At 36.9% G+C, this 17173-nt stretch overlaps 1 protein-coding gene across 19 annotated transcripts in view; it reads right to left on the bottom strand.

Annotated features, from left to right (window-relative positions):
* The window catches only part of LOC121383300 (zinc finger protein MSN4-like), a 92649-nt gene extending 80944 nt beyond the window's left edge, over nt 1–11705 (bottom strand). For 18 of the 19 annotated variants that reach the window (XR_005959280.1, XR_005959279.1, XM_041513243.1 and 15 more), the window contains exons 1-4: nt 11615–11705; nt 7981–8691; nt 5241–5659; nt 2980–3032 (exon numbers count right to left, since the gene is read on the bottom strand). Coding sequence is in view for 17 of the 19 variants with exons in the window: in XM_041513243.1 (XP_041369177.1) it covers nt 2980–3032; nt 5241–5659; nt 7981–8662 (1154 nt within the window). In the remaining 2 variants the exon portion in view is untranslated. The remainder of the gene's footprint in view (nt 1–2979; nt 3033–5240; nt 5660–7980; nt 8692–11614) is intronic. The other variant, XM_041513230.1, reaches the window with a different exon arrangement.
* Between the last annotated feature and the right edge of the window lie 5468 nt (nt 11706–17173).

Genomic DNA, 17173 nt, shown 5'->3' with positions numbered 1-17173 from the left:
ACAAGCAGCATAATATCATAGAATAATGAGTTCACTAAATACACGTTTTGTTTACACCACTGATTAACAGCAATTAATCCTCCTGTCATTTCCAATAGCGAGACAACAGCTTTTTGTATTTTAGTCGAAATTCTTTTTGTGGAGAGGGAAGTAATCTTTGCTTCTCAGATTTCAAGATGGAAGCAAATTTATGCTAGAATCCGAGACACTGTGTTAAAAAAAAAAAAGTCCCAAAATTTTGGCATTGGTGGATAAAAACAAAGATTTATATTATCACTACTAAAAATCACGAAATCTCCATCTACTGTAACTGAAATACTGTCAAAAATAAGACGGAAATAAAAAGCTACATGTGAAACTGATCAGAAAGCATACCGTGCTTCCAGCCTCCTCTCAATTTCAAGCCTTGCTGTACATACTGTATTTAGCATTTCCCGGTAAATATCCAAATACAGAGCCCGTAGTTTCATAACTTACATTAGAACGATAGTACTACCTGTTTAATTTGTGTTATATTTGCAATGAACAGTTTTATTTATTTTTTATTCTCAATTAAAATTGCAAAATCACTTTGTAACAAGACAATTCAAAACTGCTTTCCTTGAACTGCAGGAACGTAGCATTAGTAATTCAGTATCCATAGAATCACATGTATGCATAGTTTACAAGCACAGATGTGTTGTGATTGCATTGGAAACACTGCACATTAACTCTTGTTATAAAGACAACAACAGCTTTCTCAATTCTAATATCAGTTCAAAGAGAGACAACTCCATAGTCACTGGAGACTATTTCTTGCATCAGTTATATAAATTTGTTACATTTGAATGTGTTTGTTCTTACATACAAAACATTTATCAAATAAAAATTATTTTTTAGAAATCAGACCCTAATACTAGTAAGACAGAATCAAAAACTAGAAGTCTTCTCCCTTCCTAGGAGAAAAGGGAGACAACTGATAAAACATGCATGTAGGTGAATTGAACTTTTTTAGTGCATTTCGAAAGGTTTCATCATGTTTTGCATTCATTTGGAAAGGTTTTGTGGTACATGTGTATACACTGGCTTCAAATCATAAAATTTCATTATCAAATAAAATTTAAGTAAAACAATTGAATATTTTCACTGAAAATACCACAATATTAAGTAACTGATAATGAATGTGTCCATGATGTGTTAAAGTAAAAGTAATTATTAATATTTTGTGGTATTATTAAAATGAATCTGGTGGGGTATCAAACAAAGCTTCACTGGTCAAATGCAAATGGTGTGACATGCGTTGAAGTGGTCTCACAACAAAGTAAAACAATGACCAGACAAGGTAAGTGAACTGTAACACTAAAAGTCTGTTGTGTAATTTACTGCTAATAACTTGGTGAATTAAGCTAACTTTCAGTGACCCCCCCCCCCCCCCCCCCCCCCCCCCCCCCCCTCCCCCTCCCATCAACATCATTTCATCATCTACATTTCAGCACTTAAGATTTTGAAACACTTTTTGTAGAGAAAAGATTTTCTGGCATTTCGGTACCATCATTACATAAATTTCTATTAGAATGCATTGGTCATAATATACCACAACTGGCTATCACAGCTGAAATTCTGTCTGTACAAGGTGACACATCGGAGACAAAAAGTAAGGGTTTACTGTGAACTTTTCCTCAAACAAGGACAGGAAACGTTTGCAGATGGGGCTATTCATCAGAGGTACAGCATGGCTATATTATATATACATTATGGCTAATTGTCTTTCATAACCATCTTGATTTTATCTTGGAACCAATCTTCTATGAATCCTTAGTACTCGTACTACCTGTACACTGTGAGGAATATATACATGATTACTGCTTCTCATTTGTCATACCATGTTACTTGTCGATTATTCTCTAACTTTGTAATAAATAACAGATGCCGTTACTTAATTAATAAAAACAAAAAACAGAACAGATTTTTATCAGTTTGGAAATTGTTTTTATCTTGATGCCAAGTTAGTGTGTCCAGTTAATTTTGTTAAAATGAGGAATGCTTACTAATCTACACTAAATATAGTGCTGTAGATGTATACTGTATATACATGTGTAGATATATAGATATATATATATATATAATTATACACACACACTAAAATGTCCAGTTCCAGACTTGAATGCATAACATGTTTGTCTTACAGTTGTAACTTGTAGTGCTGGACTCTCATACTGAGCATCATTGGTTCGAATCCCCTTAGTGGAGGTTGATTTTTCTGTTTCACAGTTAAGGTTCAACAGATTACAGGTCTGATAAACATTGGGTCTAGACTGTTACAAGTACATGGGTGATGATCAGTTCCAAGTTCAGCCAGCTAGCACTTAATGAAAACTATCAAGTGTACACACAGAAGTCTTTGTGGTAGCCATGTTCAGGGTTTCTACCAGAAAGATATTTTTGGGTATTGTGCTATGGAACTGAGGGTGTTGACTGCACCTGCAGTCGACTTGAGTTTGGGGAGCCTCCACCATAAAGAAAAAAATAATTTAGAATCCCTCAGAAGCATTTTTCAGCCATCTGTAATACAAATTCCTTGGTCCCCATCACCATTGTTCGTGCACATTAGAGTTGGTAATAAAATAAAATTTGTCAACATATGACGAAAACATTCAGCAAAATAGTGTCTGAGCATTGTAAATCAAATAAAATGTTCCAATAAAATATATCCTGTTACAGTTAGGCTGTGGATTTTTCTCCACTGAATCAACACATTCAATGGGGGAAAATCCACAGTAACAATAAGAGTCATTAATTTTGTCAAACGGTCAAATAAAAAAAATTAAATCTAAAAGAACATTTGGGTATGGCGCCATACCAAAATAGCATTTTGAGGGGAAGGCATTTTACCCGTTTTATCCTCTGGCAGAAACCCTATGTTGTGATTTACCTGACGAGCTAGCTATCACAGATGCTTTATTACAAACAGCCACGGAATAATAGAAAAAAACCACTTACTGGTTATCCCATGATGCACCACCATCTGCTGCATTCCCAGAATGCATTGAATCCTGAAAAAAGAAACAAAACAAAACTAAACTTTTTGAAGTCATAATACATTTTTTAAATGTTTGTGGTTATTTTATAAAAGTATTTTTTAAATAGGGGGCATGACTACATAGTAGTGAAAAGTAGGTAAAATAACGCAATCTTTGATGAGCCAAATAAAAATAATGTTTACAAGTATTAAAAAGAGCTACTGATAATGTGAATCATGACTGCCACATGTACATGAACAGCACATAAAGTAATAATTTGGCAAATAATTTACATGTACCAAAAAACAGGACACCAAAACCACTCAGTGAAAATATATATATATTTTTTTTCATATCTCCTAAGTTCAAGGGCCATAACTCACAAATGGGTAAATTGCCATGAAAGTTAAACTTCATCTGTAACAGTACATGACAGTGTTCTCGCTATTCCATTTTGCTGCCCTCCTTTCACGTTCCCCGCCCTCCTTTATTTTTGAGCGCCCCTCTTTATTTTCCAGCACCTATCTCCGCTATTTCCAAATGCGCTTTTTTCCACACAAAAAAACAACATCAGTCTGCACACCAAAGGAAACAAGCCGCATTGTGTACAAAAAAGCAATTGACGAAACATTTACGACAGTTACCGTAACGTAATTTAACAGTATTTTTAACAGCCTCTATTTTGTCCAATATTTGTATCCATTTGTATGTTTGATAGACACAATAAAAGTTATATTTTATGTAAGCAATGAAAACATTTATTTTTTACGGATTCGGCAATCTCCGATTGAAAAAACCTTATTTGGCGCCAAATTTGTAACGTGATCAGAACGGTCATTCTGTCTTTTGTTTCCACTAACTATCGTTTAATATTTTGTCCTCAGTTGCAAATATAATTGGTTGAAACTGATGATTTTTACTTTCTCTTATAATGTTTATTCAGCAGTTCTTTATAAAATATTGTAAACTTTTAATTGTGAGGGGATATGAACGCTTATAAAAACAACGGAAATGGTAGTGTTTATCATTAAAATCATTTATCTTGAGTGCCAAATAATGTATACACCGTCTTTACAAAAACTAAACTACTTTTTATCAGCTGGCGATAATGCTTTATCACAGCGATCGATTTATTCGATGAAGATGGAAATAGCAAAAATGTATCTGACATTAGGAGATCACTTTACAAACATCTTTATTGTTTTTCGTATATCTTGAAATTTTTATTTAAAATAATAATACTAAAACTTTGATCGGTCCAGCAAAACTGGAACTGCCCGTGAATGTCAGAACGATATCATCTTCGGTTCAATTAAAAGACGAGTCTTTTTATAAACCCCATTTGCCCTTTTTCGTAGGCAAAATAAGGAGTATGTCTTTTCTCAAAGTCTACCAACACACAACAATATGATAACCAAACTAGCCCCCCCCCCCTTTTTTTTCTTCGTTTATTGGTGGGTTTTTTGTTTTGTTTGAAGGGTGTGGTGCTGAGCGGCCGCCCTCCTTTAATTTTCACCCAGCGAGAACACTGCATGATAAAGCTATATACAAAATTTTAGTTCAACATCTTAAGGCCTTCTAAAATCAGTCCAGAAAACCAATTTTCACACTGCCTAAGTTCAAGGGCAATAACTCCACCAAAAATGAGTAAATCGCCATGAAAGTCAAACTTTACCTGTAACAACAGTACATGATAAAGCTACACAAAAAATACAAAAACTCAATATCTCGAAGCCTTCTGCAAAAAACATCTGAAAAACATGTGGACAGACGGAGATAAAGTCTATAGTCCTACTATAGTCCTAGTTGGATTAACAAGTATTCTGAGAGTACTGCTAAAGCAATACATGTCCCCTAAAGGGCCCCCAAAATGTTTTCTGATCTCCTAAGTTCAACGAAAATAACTGTGAAAAATGAGTAAATCGCCACGGAAGTCAAACTTGATCTGCAACAGTATATATGCGCTAAAGCTATACACAAATTGAGACATTGCGAAAACAAATTATTGCATCGCCTAAGTTCAAGGGTCACAACTCTTGTCACAAATGGGTAAATCACCATTAAGTCAAACTTGTTCTGTATCAACAATACATGATAAAGCATCACACAAAATTTCAGCTCAATATCTTGTTGCAAAAAAAAATGTCAGGAAAACTATGTGTGACAAATGGACGGAAACAACTATAGTCCCCTCTTCCTGGACTGGTCAGAGACTAAAAATGTTGTCAAGTAAACACCTACCTGCAACCCAGCAAAAGATGTCGAAGCACTTGGCATATCACTGGAGAAACTTGTTGCACCATCTAGACTGAATGTTTGTGAATTATCATGTTCTGAGTTAAACATTGTTTTGTCTAATGTTTTCACATGTACTTCTGGGTCCAGCACATTGGGGTCATCTAACACCATATACGGAACATCGTCAGGTTTCTCCTCTTTCACTACCAAAGGCATTCGAACACTATCACCGACTCCTGACTGTGCTGTCGACGTCTGACCGCCCGGCGCAGCAGTAGATATTGTTTCTGAACCCGACACAGCTGTCCTTGTGAATTTAGACATGGGATAGTTACTGCTCATGGAGTCTATATCACTCTGTGCACTGGAGGCAATGTCCTTTGCAGCATCATATAAAGCATCTAGACTGGAGTCCAGCTTATCTGAAAAAGAATTGTCATAATATTCACTCAAAACTTGGGATATTATTCACTGGTATTAAAAGGAATGGTCACAAATGCATAATAGTTCCAATGACCAACTTAACAATGGCAACTGCTGTTGTGATATGAACTCCTATAGGCAATATGGCTCATTTTTGGCCATTGGATAAAAAAATTATTGCCCTCGGTTAATAGGATAATTTTTGGATTTGTTGCAAAAGTTACTGGATTAAAATTGCTGTAGTTGAGTATTTTGCCAAGGACAAAAACATTTGGAAATTGCAATAGGTAACAAATTCTTAAGTTTGATTCCAGAGTTGATAAGAACTTCTGTATCATATTTGCCCCCACATGGGACATTTCATGGTATTTGGTCCGCGACTATGAAAATAAAAAACTTTACATATACATGGAAACAAACTGTATATTATATGAAAGTAAACATTATAAGGGTCTTGAATATGTAAAATTTAGACATGTATACTACATCAGAGAGACTGTAAGGACTTTTTTTTGCCAAAACGTAAAAAACATTGTGACAGACATGACATTTACTGATTTAGTTTTTTCAATATCTTTATTTAAAAATCCACAATGAAGAAAATCTTTACTATAGACATTGAAACCTTCATACCTTGTAACTTGTGCATAAAATGTTTTGTCAAGAATTATGTAATTAGTTAATTAATTGATTTTTATAACTAATTTGAAATGATACGCCCGTCACGTTTTTGATAATAAAAGTTTATTTTTCGTACTCAACACATTTTATTTACGGTTATATGGCATCAGACATATGGAGGAAACCCACTGTCACCACTTCATGGGCTACTCTTTTCGATTAGCTCCAAGGGATCTTTTATATGCACCATCAAATTTGAAATGTCACGTCCGTCACGTTTTTGATTATTGATAACAAAGTTTAATTTCATCTAAAAGTTACAAAGTTAAAAACAAAAACCTCATGTATTTACCGACTTCTTTATCTGTTTTAAAAGATTGTGAATTTAATTTTGAAGAATTGATGAAATTTAAAAATATTTTTTTGTGATGGACTTGCCAAGATATTGATTGATTAAACATATATGTACTGTTTTCAGTCACATTATTCATTACAAAAGTGGGTGATTTCATAAGCTTAGAATGTTTCATTTCAATGTGCATGAATTGTGACTACAGGAAAAATGTGATTTTTGCTCTTCATTTTAATTTTACTTTATAGTATCAATAACTTTTTCAGAAAATTAGGTTTGAATAATAAATTTCAGCCAGACTTTGCCTTTACACTGTAGGAGATATTCTACTAGTATAATAATAATATATAGTTATGATTTGTTGTACATTATAAAGTTTAATCAGATGTCATCATTATGTTTTGCATCAAGATTTCTATCATTTTATGAAGCAACTTTGAATCTTGACAAAATGTCACGTCTGTCACATCATGGTACCTTTATTGATTAATAATATATTATTAAATTATATCAACTGTCTATTTATTTTTTCTGCATGTCATTGTAAAACAACATAGTGATCTAACAAAATAGTAATTGGGATATATATAATAGAAGATATAGGAGAGCAGAGTTTATAGGTTGAACGTGTACCAAAATTTCTTGCATCCAAATGATGTGTATATATATAATATGAATATGTATCCAAAATTACAAGTACAAAACTCTTTTTTTTCTTGGGTGAAGTAAACATCTCTTACATGGTTTCTATTAACAAAAAATGTTAAAAAAATTATATTGAAGTCTCCATGGAAACATAGTTTTATAATAAGTGTCAAAATGTCACAAAAAAATACCATGAAATTCCCCATAAATACAGTTAATAAAATGTGGGCGTATGCATTATAAATAAGGAAAGGAAATGTTTTATTTAACGACGCACTCAACACATTTTATTTACAGTTATATGGTTATGAAAACACAGATACTGAGATAGGAAACCTGCTGTCGCCACTTCATGGGATAATCTTTTCGATTAGCAGCCAGAGATCTTTTATATGCACCAACCCACAGACTTTGATATACCAGTCGTGGTGCACTGGCTGGAATGAGAAATAGCCCAATGGCTCACCGACAGTGATCGATCCTAGACTGACCGCGCATCAAGCGAGCACTTTATCACTGGGCTACGTCCCGCCCCGCATTATAAATAAGTCCAACAATAATCTTGAAAAAATTTTGGAGATTATAAACTGATTTTTTTTTTTTTTAATTTAAACCCTGAAAAATGGCAAGGTTTACATAATTTCTGCCAGACTTCAACTGGAAAGAAAATCCGATGAGAACATAGTAAGATAATCTATATACCTTTTTTATTTGAAGGAAAATCATCTTCCACAGCTGAAGAACTTCTCTTGAGAGGTGTGGAAGGAAGTGGTGAGGCGGTGAGACTATGAGATGCTGCTTGGGGTGTATCGCTCATGGAAGCCTGTTGACTAGGGAAAGATGAATCATGGGACACATGACTCTGATCGACGTCTTGTTCTTGAGAACCCGCCGACTCACCGAACTGATTGCCTGAATTAGAATCATCAATCAGGGAAATTGTCTCATTTATTCTGCTACCACCTATTATCGATGTCCTCACAGGTTTCCTGTGATGGGAAAAGTTCTGTCTGGGTCGGGGTCGGATACTGCTGAAGGTGCGACTAGAGACACGGTCTTGGTTATTACCAAGCGAATAGTCTGGTCCTTGACTGGACACCCTACTGCTAAACCGGTTTGCCTGCGGTGCCTGATTCTCAGTGCCATACGAAACATCCTTTCTATGCGTTTTAAACGCTTTTGTACAGTAACTCTCACTGATCACATGTCCTGTACTCTGAATCAGCTCGCTCAAAACGTAGCGCTCTTTCTTGAAATTGTCAATCTCCACAGCCAAATAGCCACTCAACTCTACGCCCTGATCAAAGTCCAAGTACTCTCGACACAACTTCTGCATGGCCTCGACAAAAGACGAGAAGAACTGAACAGAGTACTGTTTTTCCATTGTGTACCTTTGTTAATATTCACTGGCACCTATAAAAGATAAGGTTAACAATAAAACATCACAAGAATGATTTCAACTTCAAACACATTGATACAAATATAGCCCTGGAATTTAACCATAGCAATCAACAATGCTGAAAAGATTGCTGCAGTGTTTACAATTTTCTTTTTGCAGTGCAACTTTAAATTTTCTCTGTCATTTTTGTGAGTTAATTTAATATTTTTGTAATACAGTCAAATATGCTTGGGTGTTGTCAAATTATATAATTGATTATCAGTTAAGAGCCGCATAAATTTCCTTATCTTAACCAGAGTTTGATAAATCCGCTAGCCCGACGCTAGTGGTTTTTAAGTTCGGGCTAGTGAGAAACGCAAAACCACTAGCCCATAATCGGAACACTTCGCCCAGTAGTTCCCAATGGGAAATTTGTGTGGGTTTTTTTTATACTGGCAGCAGCAAGTATGATGCATGCGTTTTCCGAAAATAAAAGTTGTCGATCATTTGATCAATAATAATAGAAAGTAGCGAGGGAGAAGGAATATTAAATGTTTGTTATCTTAACGTTTGAACTAAAGTACATCGATTTATTAATCATCGGATATTGGATACATGTCAAATATTGTGACATGGTCTCAGATAGGAAACCGCTACATTTTTCCATTCGTAGCAAGGGATCTTTTATATGCACCATCCCACAGACAGGATAGCACATACTTTGATATACCAGTTGTGGTGTTTGTTATCTAGCATTGTAAATACAAGTGCATGTTAATTTATTCAAAAATATGTGCATTTAATTTTTAAAATGATTATTTATTTTTGGACTCGGATTGGAATTTTTACTCCAAAATTGGGAAGAAAAAACATCATCACCTTTGGGCAAGGCTGGGGAATGAAGCTGATTATCTGAGCAGTGTTCTCGCTGGGTGAAAATTAAAGGAGGGCGGCCGCTCAGCACCACACCCTTAAAAAACCCCACCAATAAACGAAAAGCAAAAAAAAAAAAAAAGAGGAGGGGGCCGGGGGAGAGAGAGTAGTAGTTTGGTTACCATATTGTTTTGTGTTGGTAAACTTTGAGAAAAGACATACTCCTTATTTTGCCTACAAAAAAGTGCAAAGGGGTTTATAAAAAGACTTGTCTTTTAATTGAACCGAAGATGATATCGGTCTGACATTCACGGGCAGTTCCGGTTTTGCTGGACCGATCACAGTTTTAATATTATTATTTTTAATAAAGATTTCAAGATATACGAAAAACAATAAAGATGTTTGTAAAGTGATCTAATGTCAGATACATTTTTGTTATTTCCATCATCATCGAATGAATCGATCGCTGTGATAAAATATCGCCAGCTGATAAAAAGTAGTTTTGTTTTTGTAAAGACGGTGTATATATTATTTGGCACTCAAGATAAATGACTTTAATGATAAACACTACCACTTCCGTTGTTTTTATAAGCGTTAATATCCCCTCAAAATTAAAAGTTTACAATATTTTATAAAGAACTACTGAATAAACAGAATAACAGAAAGAAAAAATGTTTTCATTGCTTGTAACATAAAATATAACTTTTATTGTGTCTGTCAAACATACAAATGGATACAGATATTAGACAAAATTGCTGTTAAAAATACTGTTAAATTACGTTAGGGTAACTGTCGTAAATGTTTTGTCAATTGCTTTTTCGTACACAACGCAGCTTGTTTCCTTTCATGTCCAGAGTCACAGTGTGCAGACTGATCATTGTTTTTTGTGTGAAAAAAAAGTGCATTTGGAAATAGCAGAGATAGGTGCTGGAAAATAAAGAGGGGCGCTCAAAAATAAAGGAGGGCGAACAAAAATAAAGGAGGGCGGCAAAATGGAATAGCAGGGCGGGGCGCCCCACTTAAATGGAGCAGCGAGAACACTGCTGAGTCTAGGAACACAGGTGATAAAACCCTGTAGCATTTTAATTAGCGATATATTTCTAGTCAACTGAAAATTTATTAGCAATTACTGTTTAATGTTTAAAAATTGTGTAGCGATCTCTGTAAGTTTAACTTGTGTAGCGAATCGCAACGCAATACTTGACAAAATGTTCTCCGATTAGCATGCTGAAACATTCAGAAATTTTTCAGCTGGGAAGGGGTGAATATGGGGTAAAATATTTTATTATCCACATAGTTCAATATATTCAGGGAAATATAACCATTATGACCCACGTGTCATGATTTCACGTGCACAACGAACGACTTAATTTTTGTGAATCGACTTCATAACTTAATGCAGCTTCCTCAGCGTAAGCGCTTATCAAAATGATGTCATTTCTTTTTAGTTACGTTTGAAACGTTGACATGAACCCAGCTTGTTATTCGTGAAAATAATATTTTGGATAATGTGGATAAGAAAGAAATGATTACACCTGCATGTGAATTGTACTGATTTTACAAACCTTGTCAGGATTCATGTATTAACTTCGCTCTCGCAATACAACAATCCTAACACTCGTTTCATAAAATCAGTTCGACAAAGAAGCTCTTATAAAAATGTCTATGTAAGTTACATGCAACGTCCGCATTAGGCCTGTGCAGCGTACTTTTACCCATTGTGGTAAAAACTATAGTCCGTCCCATCATTCTATAAAAAAAATTCAGTTTGGTTTGACAAGAAAAAAAGTAAACGTGTTTTGGAAACAACAACAAAAAAACTACTATTTTTGTGTGCAGTTTACAAATTAATCGGACAGAAATAAATAATTTGTAGTAAATTTCATAGTATGAGAGAAAAAAGCGTTCCCTTTGGCAGTGTGCAACGCACTATAAGTATAAAGCGCCGCTTCTGGCTTCACTGTTCATAAAACACAAATCCACTGCGCAAGTCTGTCCTATTATGTAGCCGTAATCGGCTCAATATTTGACGTTTAGATCGGTAAAATAACACTACTGAACATTTATAAAGACATAAAACCTCACCTACATGAACTAAAATATTTGTATTGTTATAAAATCGTCTTCAAAATATTTTCCATGCTGACGCTTTGTCCTTCCACGAGCCCATCTTGTCACGTGACATACTAAAATGAGGTCATTTCCGCTTGCATATGCTAATTGGTTGGACCATACCAATTAAAATCCCATAGGCGATCATGTTAACGTTTGTGTTTAAAAACACTATATGCAATATATCAACTAAACTATGACCTATAAATATTAGTACTACAACCCCTACCTCAAAGTATGAACTGCCAAAAATGGTACCTTTCATGGCTCATTTTCTACAACACCCGTAGTTTTGCACAAAATTTGAGTAGCATACTCTTTTTTTACAGGTATCCCATACATATTCCAAGCACAATGCTACTTAACACAGTGGTACTAGATCAAATATAATTACATACATTTTTAGCCCAGATGAAACTTTTTTTTTTTTTTTTTTTTTTTTTTACAATAGAACGTTTGTAGTGTATTCAGTGCGGAGTTCAGCCAGACAGAGCAAAAAAAAACGTCCGCTAAGCTTGTTTATGCACTTCATGTAAAAAAATTATAACCACTACGGAGACCAGTCAAAATAGTTCGCAAACGTTAGCGAAACATGGCTGGCTGAAGTTAGGACTGATACCAATAATATTACGTCCAATTCATGTTTAAAGAAATAGGTAAATTTAATGCCTCAGGTACCGATCCAGGTGTGTGTGTGGGGGGGGGGGGGGCTCCCGTGACCCTCCTTCATGTTATACAGTACCTGCATAATATCATTCAAAGCTACACAAATTGAGCAAACACCTAACTTAGGAATTCCCTTAAAGGGACATTCTCGAGTTTGCTGCATTGTCAGATATATTTCCGATTAATAAAATATTTCTACGATTAAACTTAGCCTACATATTAAATATATGTTCTTGTTTAGAATATCAGTGTCTGTATATTCAGTGTGTTTCTGGTCGTCTTAATATTTGTAAGGGGCCATTCAAATATTACGTAACGCTCGGGGGGGGGGGTACGTCCAAGGGGTGAGGGGTGAAAGCAGAGGTGTGCCATCGTACAGCAATACGTCACTTTAATGACGTCATCGTAGTACACATGGATATAAATAACACAATTTTGTTCTCTCTTAAACGTGCCGTGCCATGCCATGACAACAATATATAATGTGGGTTTTTAGAGGTAAATGTAAACCCAAAACAATTATAAATTAAGCTGAAATGCTTTAATACACCAGACATTTTAATATTGTTTTTTCCTCAAGGAGATTCTCGGGATTCAGGTGAAAGCAGAGGGGTGCCATCGTACAGCAATACGTCAATTTAATGACGTCATCGTAGTACACATGGGTATAAATAAACATTGCCACGTTGCTTTGTCTGTGTTGGGGGGGGGGGGTATCTCCGAGCGTTACGTAATATTTGGGGGGTGGGGGTGGGGTGTATGGTCTAGCGTTACGGGGCGTTACAAGGGGGTGGGTGGGTGTCTGATTTTGACAAAAATAGCGTTACGTAATATTTGAACGGCCCCTAAGAAGCCCAAATTGGATTTTGTCTCTGTTAGTCGATAACATCTTAAAATGTGCAGCAAACTCAGGAATGTCCCTTAAAGTTATGCTAAATCTACTCCTTTTGTTTCTTGTATAGTTCATAATAAATCATAGACTATCACCATGTAGGCCTAGACGAAAAGCATAGTCTGTTCTCAATGGATAAATAATATATATTAAAAGAATCCTTCATATGTGTCCATGTGCGACAGGGCTATTCCACCCGAGGGTACATAATTTGTTGTCAGGGACGAGGTTTGCCGCATTTTGGGAAAACGTGAAAAACCTACATTTAAAATGTTTTTTCTTACAATAAAATAATCATAACCATTGAAAAGATCGTACCCCAAAATGGTTTATACTATACTAAAAGTATAAACCGTAAATGATAGTATAATTTCATTATGTCAGCAGGCCCCGTGCTTATAAACCTTAAAGTCTAGACTTTAATAAAGTCCATGTAAGGTTAGAGAGCATCTAACATAGTTCAGGGATTTAATACAGAAGTGCATACGGGGAGTTACCCCAGGCATGGAATGGTAGTCTTAGATATTAAACCTTGCAGCATACTAAAAGTGTCACGTTCTTATTGTTTATCGTTACAAGGACTTAGAACCTGTACGCCCAGGTCAACCTAAAACGATATGGTGTCAGAATCCGGAGGTTTTTTTGTAACAAACAAAGGTGAACTTTGGAGTATTTCCAGAAATAGGAAATCGCGGCCTCGTCTTGTCACTTCAATTAGCAAAATTAGTTTGAAGTCAGAACGTTCCGCGCAAAAGATTCGCCGAATCAAGGGAAACAACCGCATTTGTAACTATCCTAACAGGACAGACAGAGTTATACCCCTTGAACTATTTGTCGGGTTTTCGTCTACTGTTAAATCGATGAACATTAAAAACAAAAATGGCAGAAAATGAGAATGGAGCAGTTGCTGAACAAGTGTTATATTGAGACACTAATTTCGACCTAATATTCCTGTTCCAAGTAAATTAGAGGTACATGCACGAAATATTGAGGTAGCATGGAGAAAGTTCAAAAGGCAATGGAGCAATTACGAAATTGCAACAAGATTAGAGACTGAGTCACCTAAATACTGTCTTCTTGGCATGCGTAGGTGAAGAAGCCTTCGACATATTTGATGGGTTTTCTTTTGAACAAGATGAAGATGCAAATGACATTGACGATGTGCTAAGAAAATTTGAGCAGTTTTGCATAGGCGAAGCCAATGAAATATACGAAACGTTTCTCTTCAACAAAAGGAACCAAGAAGAGGGCGAGACACTCGATGCATATGTAACTTCACTGTGGAAACATGCAATTTTAATACATATGAGGACCGTATGCTCAGAGACAGGATAGTACTTGGAGTGAGAGATGACACAGTTCATCAGAAACTCTTGGAGGATAGAAAGTTGACATTGTCATCGTGCATAGAAGTGTGCCGAGCACACAAGTCATCACACATACAAGCAAACGCAATTATGAGCAGTGCACCAGGGGTCATAGACAGAGTGAACAGGAGAAATAGCCCGGGAACCAAACATACTGTGCAACAAAAGAAATGCAAGAAATGTGGAAGGCCACATAAACCACATGATGTTTGTCCAGCCAAAGATGCCGAATGCCGTAAGTGTTCTAAAAAGGGACATTATGCTGCAATGTGTTACAGCAAGGTTGGCAAGCCGGGTGGACAGAAAACTAGGTCTCACTGAGATGTTAGTGGTGTGACTGAAGATTCAAGAGAAAATGCATTTCTAGGTGCAGTTTCCAAGATGGGGGTCGCATCTTGGTATGTTAATGTTTTCATGGAGAACCAAAGTGTGCGTTTCAAGATAGACACAGGTGCAGATGTAACTGTCATCCCAGAGGGCTGTGTATGAGAGATAAAAACTCCACTTCAGAAGTCTATGAAAGAACTGTTTTGCCCTGGCCAAAACTTACTGAATGTGTTGGGCAAGTTCAGCACTAGGATGAAGTATAAAAATGCTGTTACAACTCAAGAGGTCTATGTTGTGAAGAATCTGCAAGAGCCACTGTTAGGCAGGCCAGCGATTGAAGCATTACAATTGATAAAACGTATTGAGTCAGTTCAGAGTACATCCAACAGTTACAGAGAGGTATATCCTAAGCTCTTCTCGGGTCTGGGTAAAACAAAGAAAACCTACAAGATTAGACTGTGAGAGAATGCTGTACCATATGCCGTCTTTGCTCCAAGATGGGTACCACTGCCGCTGCAGATTAAGGTAAAAAAAGAACTGAACCGCCTGGAGGAGCTAGATGTGATTCATCCAGTGACCACACCAACAGACTGGTGTGCACCAATAGTAGTGGTGCCTAAAGAGAAGAAAGACACAATCCGCTTGTGTGTAGATCTGACAAAGTTGAACGAGAGTGTCAAGCGAGAAAACTATCCTCTTCCTTTTACGGACCAGCTGTTGGCACAGCTTGTAGGAGTGAAAGTGTTTACTAAGTTGGACTGTAATAGTGGTTTCCACCAAGTTCACAAGAGCTGACAACGTTTATTACTCCATTTGGGTGCTTTTGTTATAAAAGGCTGCCCTTTGGAATTTCTTCAGGTCCTGAGGTGTTTCATCGCATCATGTCACAGTTGTTGTCTAACATCCCAGGAGTGATTTGTGACATTGATGGTGTCCTGGTGTCAGGGCGCAGCCAGCAGGAACACGATCAGAGGCTGAAGGAGGTTTTGCAGAGACTGGAAGATGCAGGGGTGACCTTAAATGAAAAATGTGTTTTTAATCAGAGGCATATTAAGTTCTTGGGACATATCATCTCTAAGGAAGGTGTGCAGATGGATCCAGCAAAAGTAGAAGCGATCCAGAAGTTACCTCGTCCCCAAAATGTGCCAGAATTGTGCCGTGTTCTGGGCATGATTAACTTTGTGCAGAAGTTTCCTCCAGACCTCGCTGACCAGACCAGACCTCTCCGGGAGTTGCTAAAGAAAAACATTCAGTGGACTTGGGAAGAAGCACAGGAACAGGCGTTTGTTCGTCTGAAAGAACAGTTAAGTTTGCCACCTGTGCTAGCTCATTATAGTCCAGATCGACCTACCAAGGTGTCTGCAGATGCATTGTCCTATGGACTGGGAGCAGTCCTGCTTCAAGAGAAAGATCGAAGGTGGTGTCCTGTCTTCTATGCTTCCAGATCTATGACCTCGACAGAGCAACGTTACGCACAAGTGGAGAAGGACGCACTGGCATCCATTTGGGCTTGTGAGAAATTTTCAGATTTCCTCGTGGGCCTCCCATCATTCGTCATAGAGACTGACCATCGAACATTGTTAACACTTCTCAAGACTAAGGGCTTGGATGAGCTATCACTGCGAATACAAAGATTTCGCATGCGCCTTATGCAGTACAGCTATGAGGTGATCTATACAGCGGGTAAGACCGTGGTATGTAGTCAAGTCGCTCGTTACTGCAGAGATGGATGGCCTGCTGTGAAGTCCAAACTTCATCCAGATGTTTGTTCATTCTTCATGGCGAGAAACGAATTAACAGTCCAAGAAGGACTATTACTTTATCGCACTAGACTTGTCATCTCAGTGGAACTGAGGAAGGACATTTTCACCCGAATTCATGATGGCACCCAAGGCATTGTAAAGTGCAGAGCTCTGGCCAAGTGTTCTGTGTGGTGGCCAGGACTATCTCAACAGATCCAGTCCATGATAGAAAACTGTGCAATCTGCGAGAAAGAGAGAAAAGCTAGACCTGAGCCATTGAAGCCGAGCAGTGTTCCGGATTTCCCATGGCAGAAAGTGGGAATGGACTTGTTTAACTGGCGTGGTAAGCAGTATCTACTCGTAGTAAACTATTTCTCTCGTAACATTGAGTTGGCTTATCTACAAGCCTCGACCTCTTCAGAGACTGTTATTGTTCATTGCAAGAGTATCTTCGCACGACACGGGATTCCTGAAGTTGTTCAATCAGATAATGTACCACAATTTGCATCCCAGAAATTCAGCAGATTTGCTACAAAAT

This window comes from Gigantopelta aegis, chromosome 10 (genome assembly GCF_016097555.1).
Source record: "Gigantopelta aegis isolate Gae_Host chromosome 10, Gae_host_genome, whole genome shotgun sequence".
NCBI classification, from domain to species: Eukaryota; Metazoa; Mollusca; class Gastropoda; order Neomphalida; family Peltospiridae; genus Gigantopelta; species Gigantopelta aegis.
Note: the sequence above shows the minus strand (reverse complement) of the source record. Positions and strands in the feature narration are given on the sequence as shown.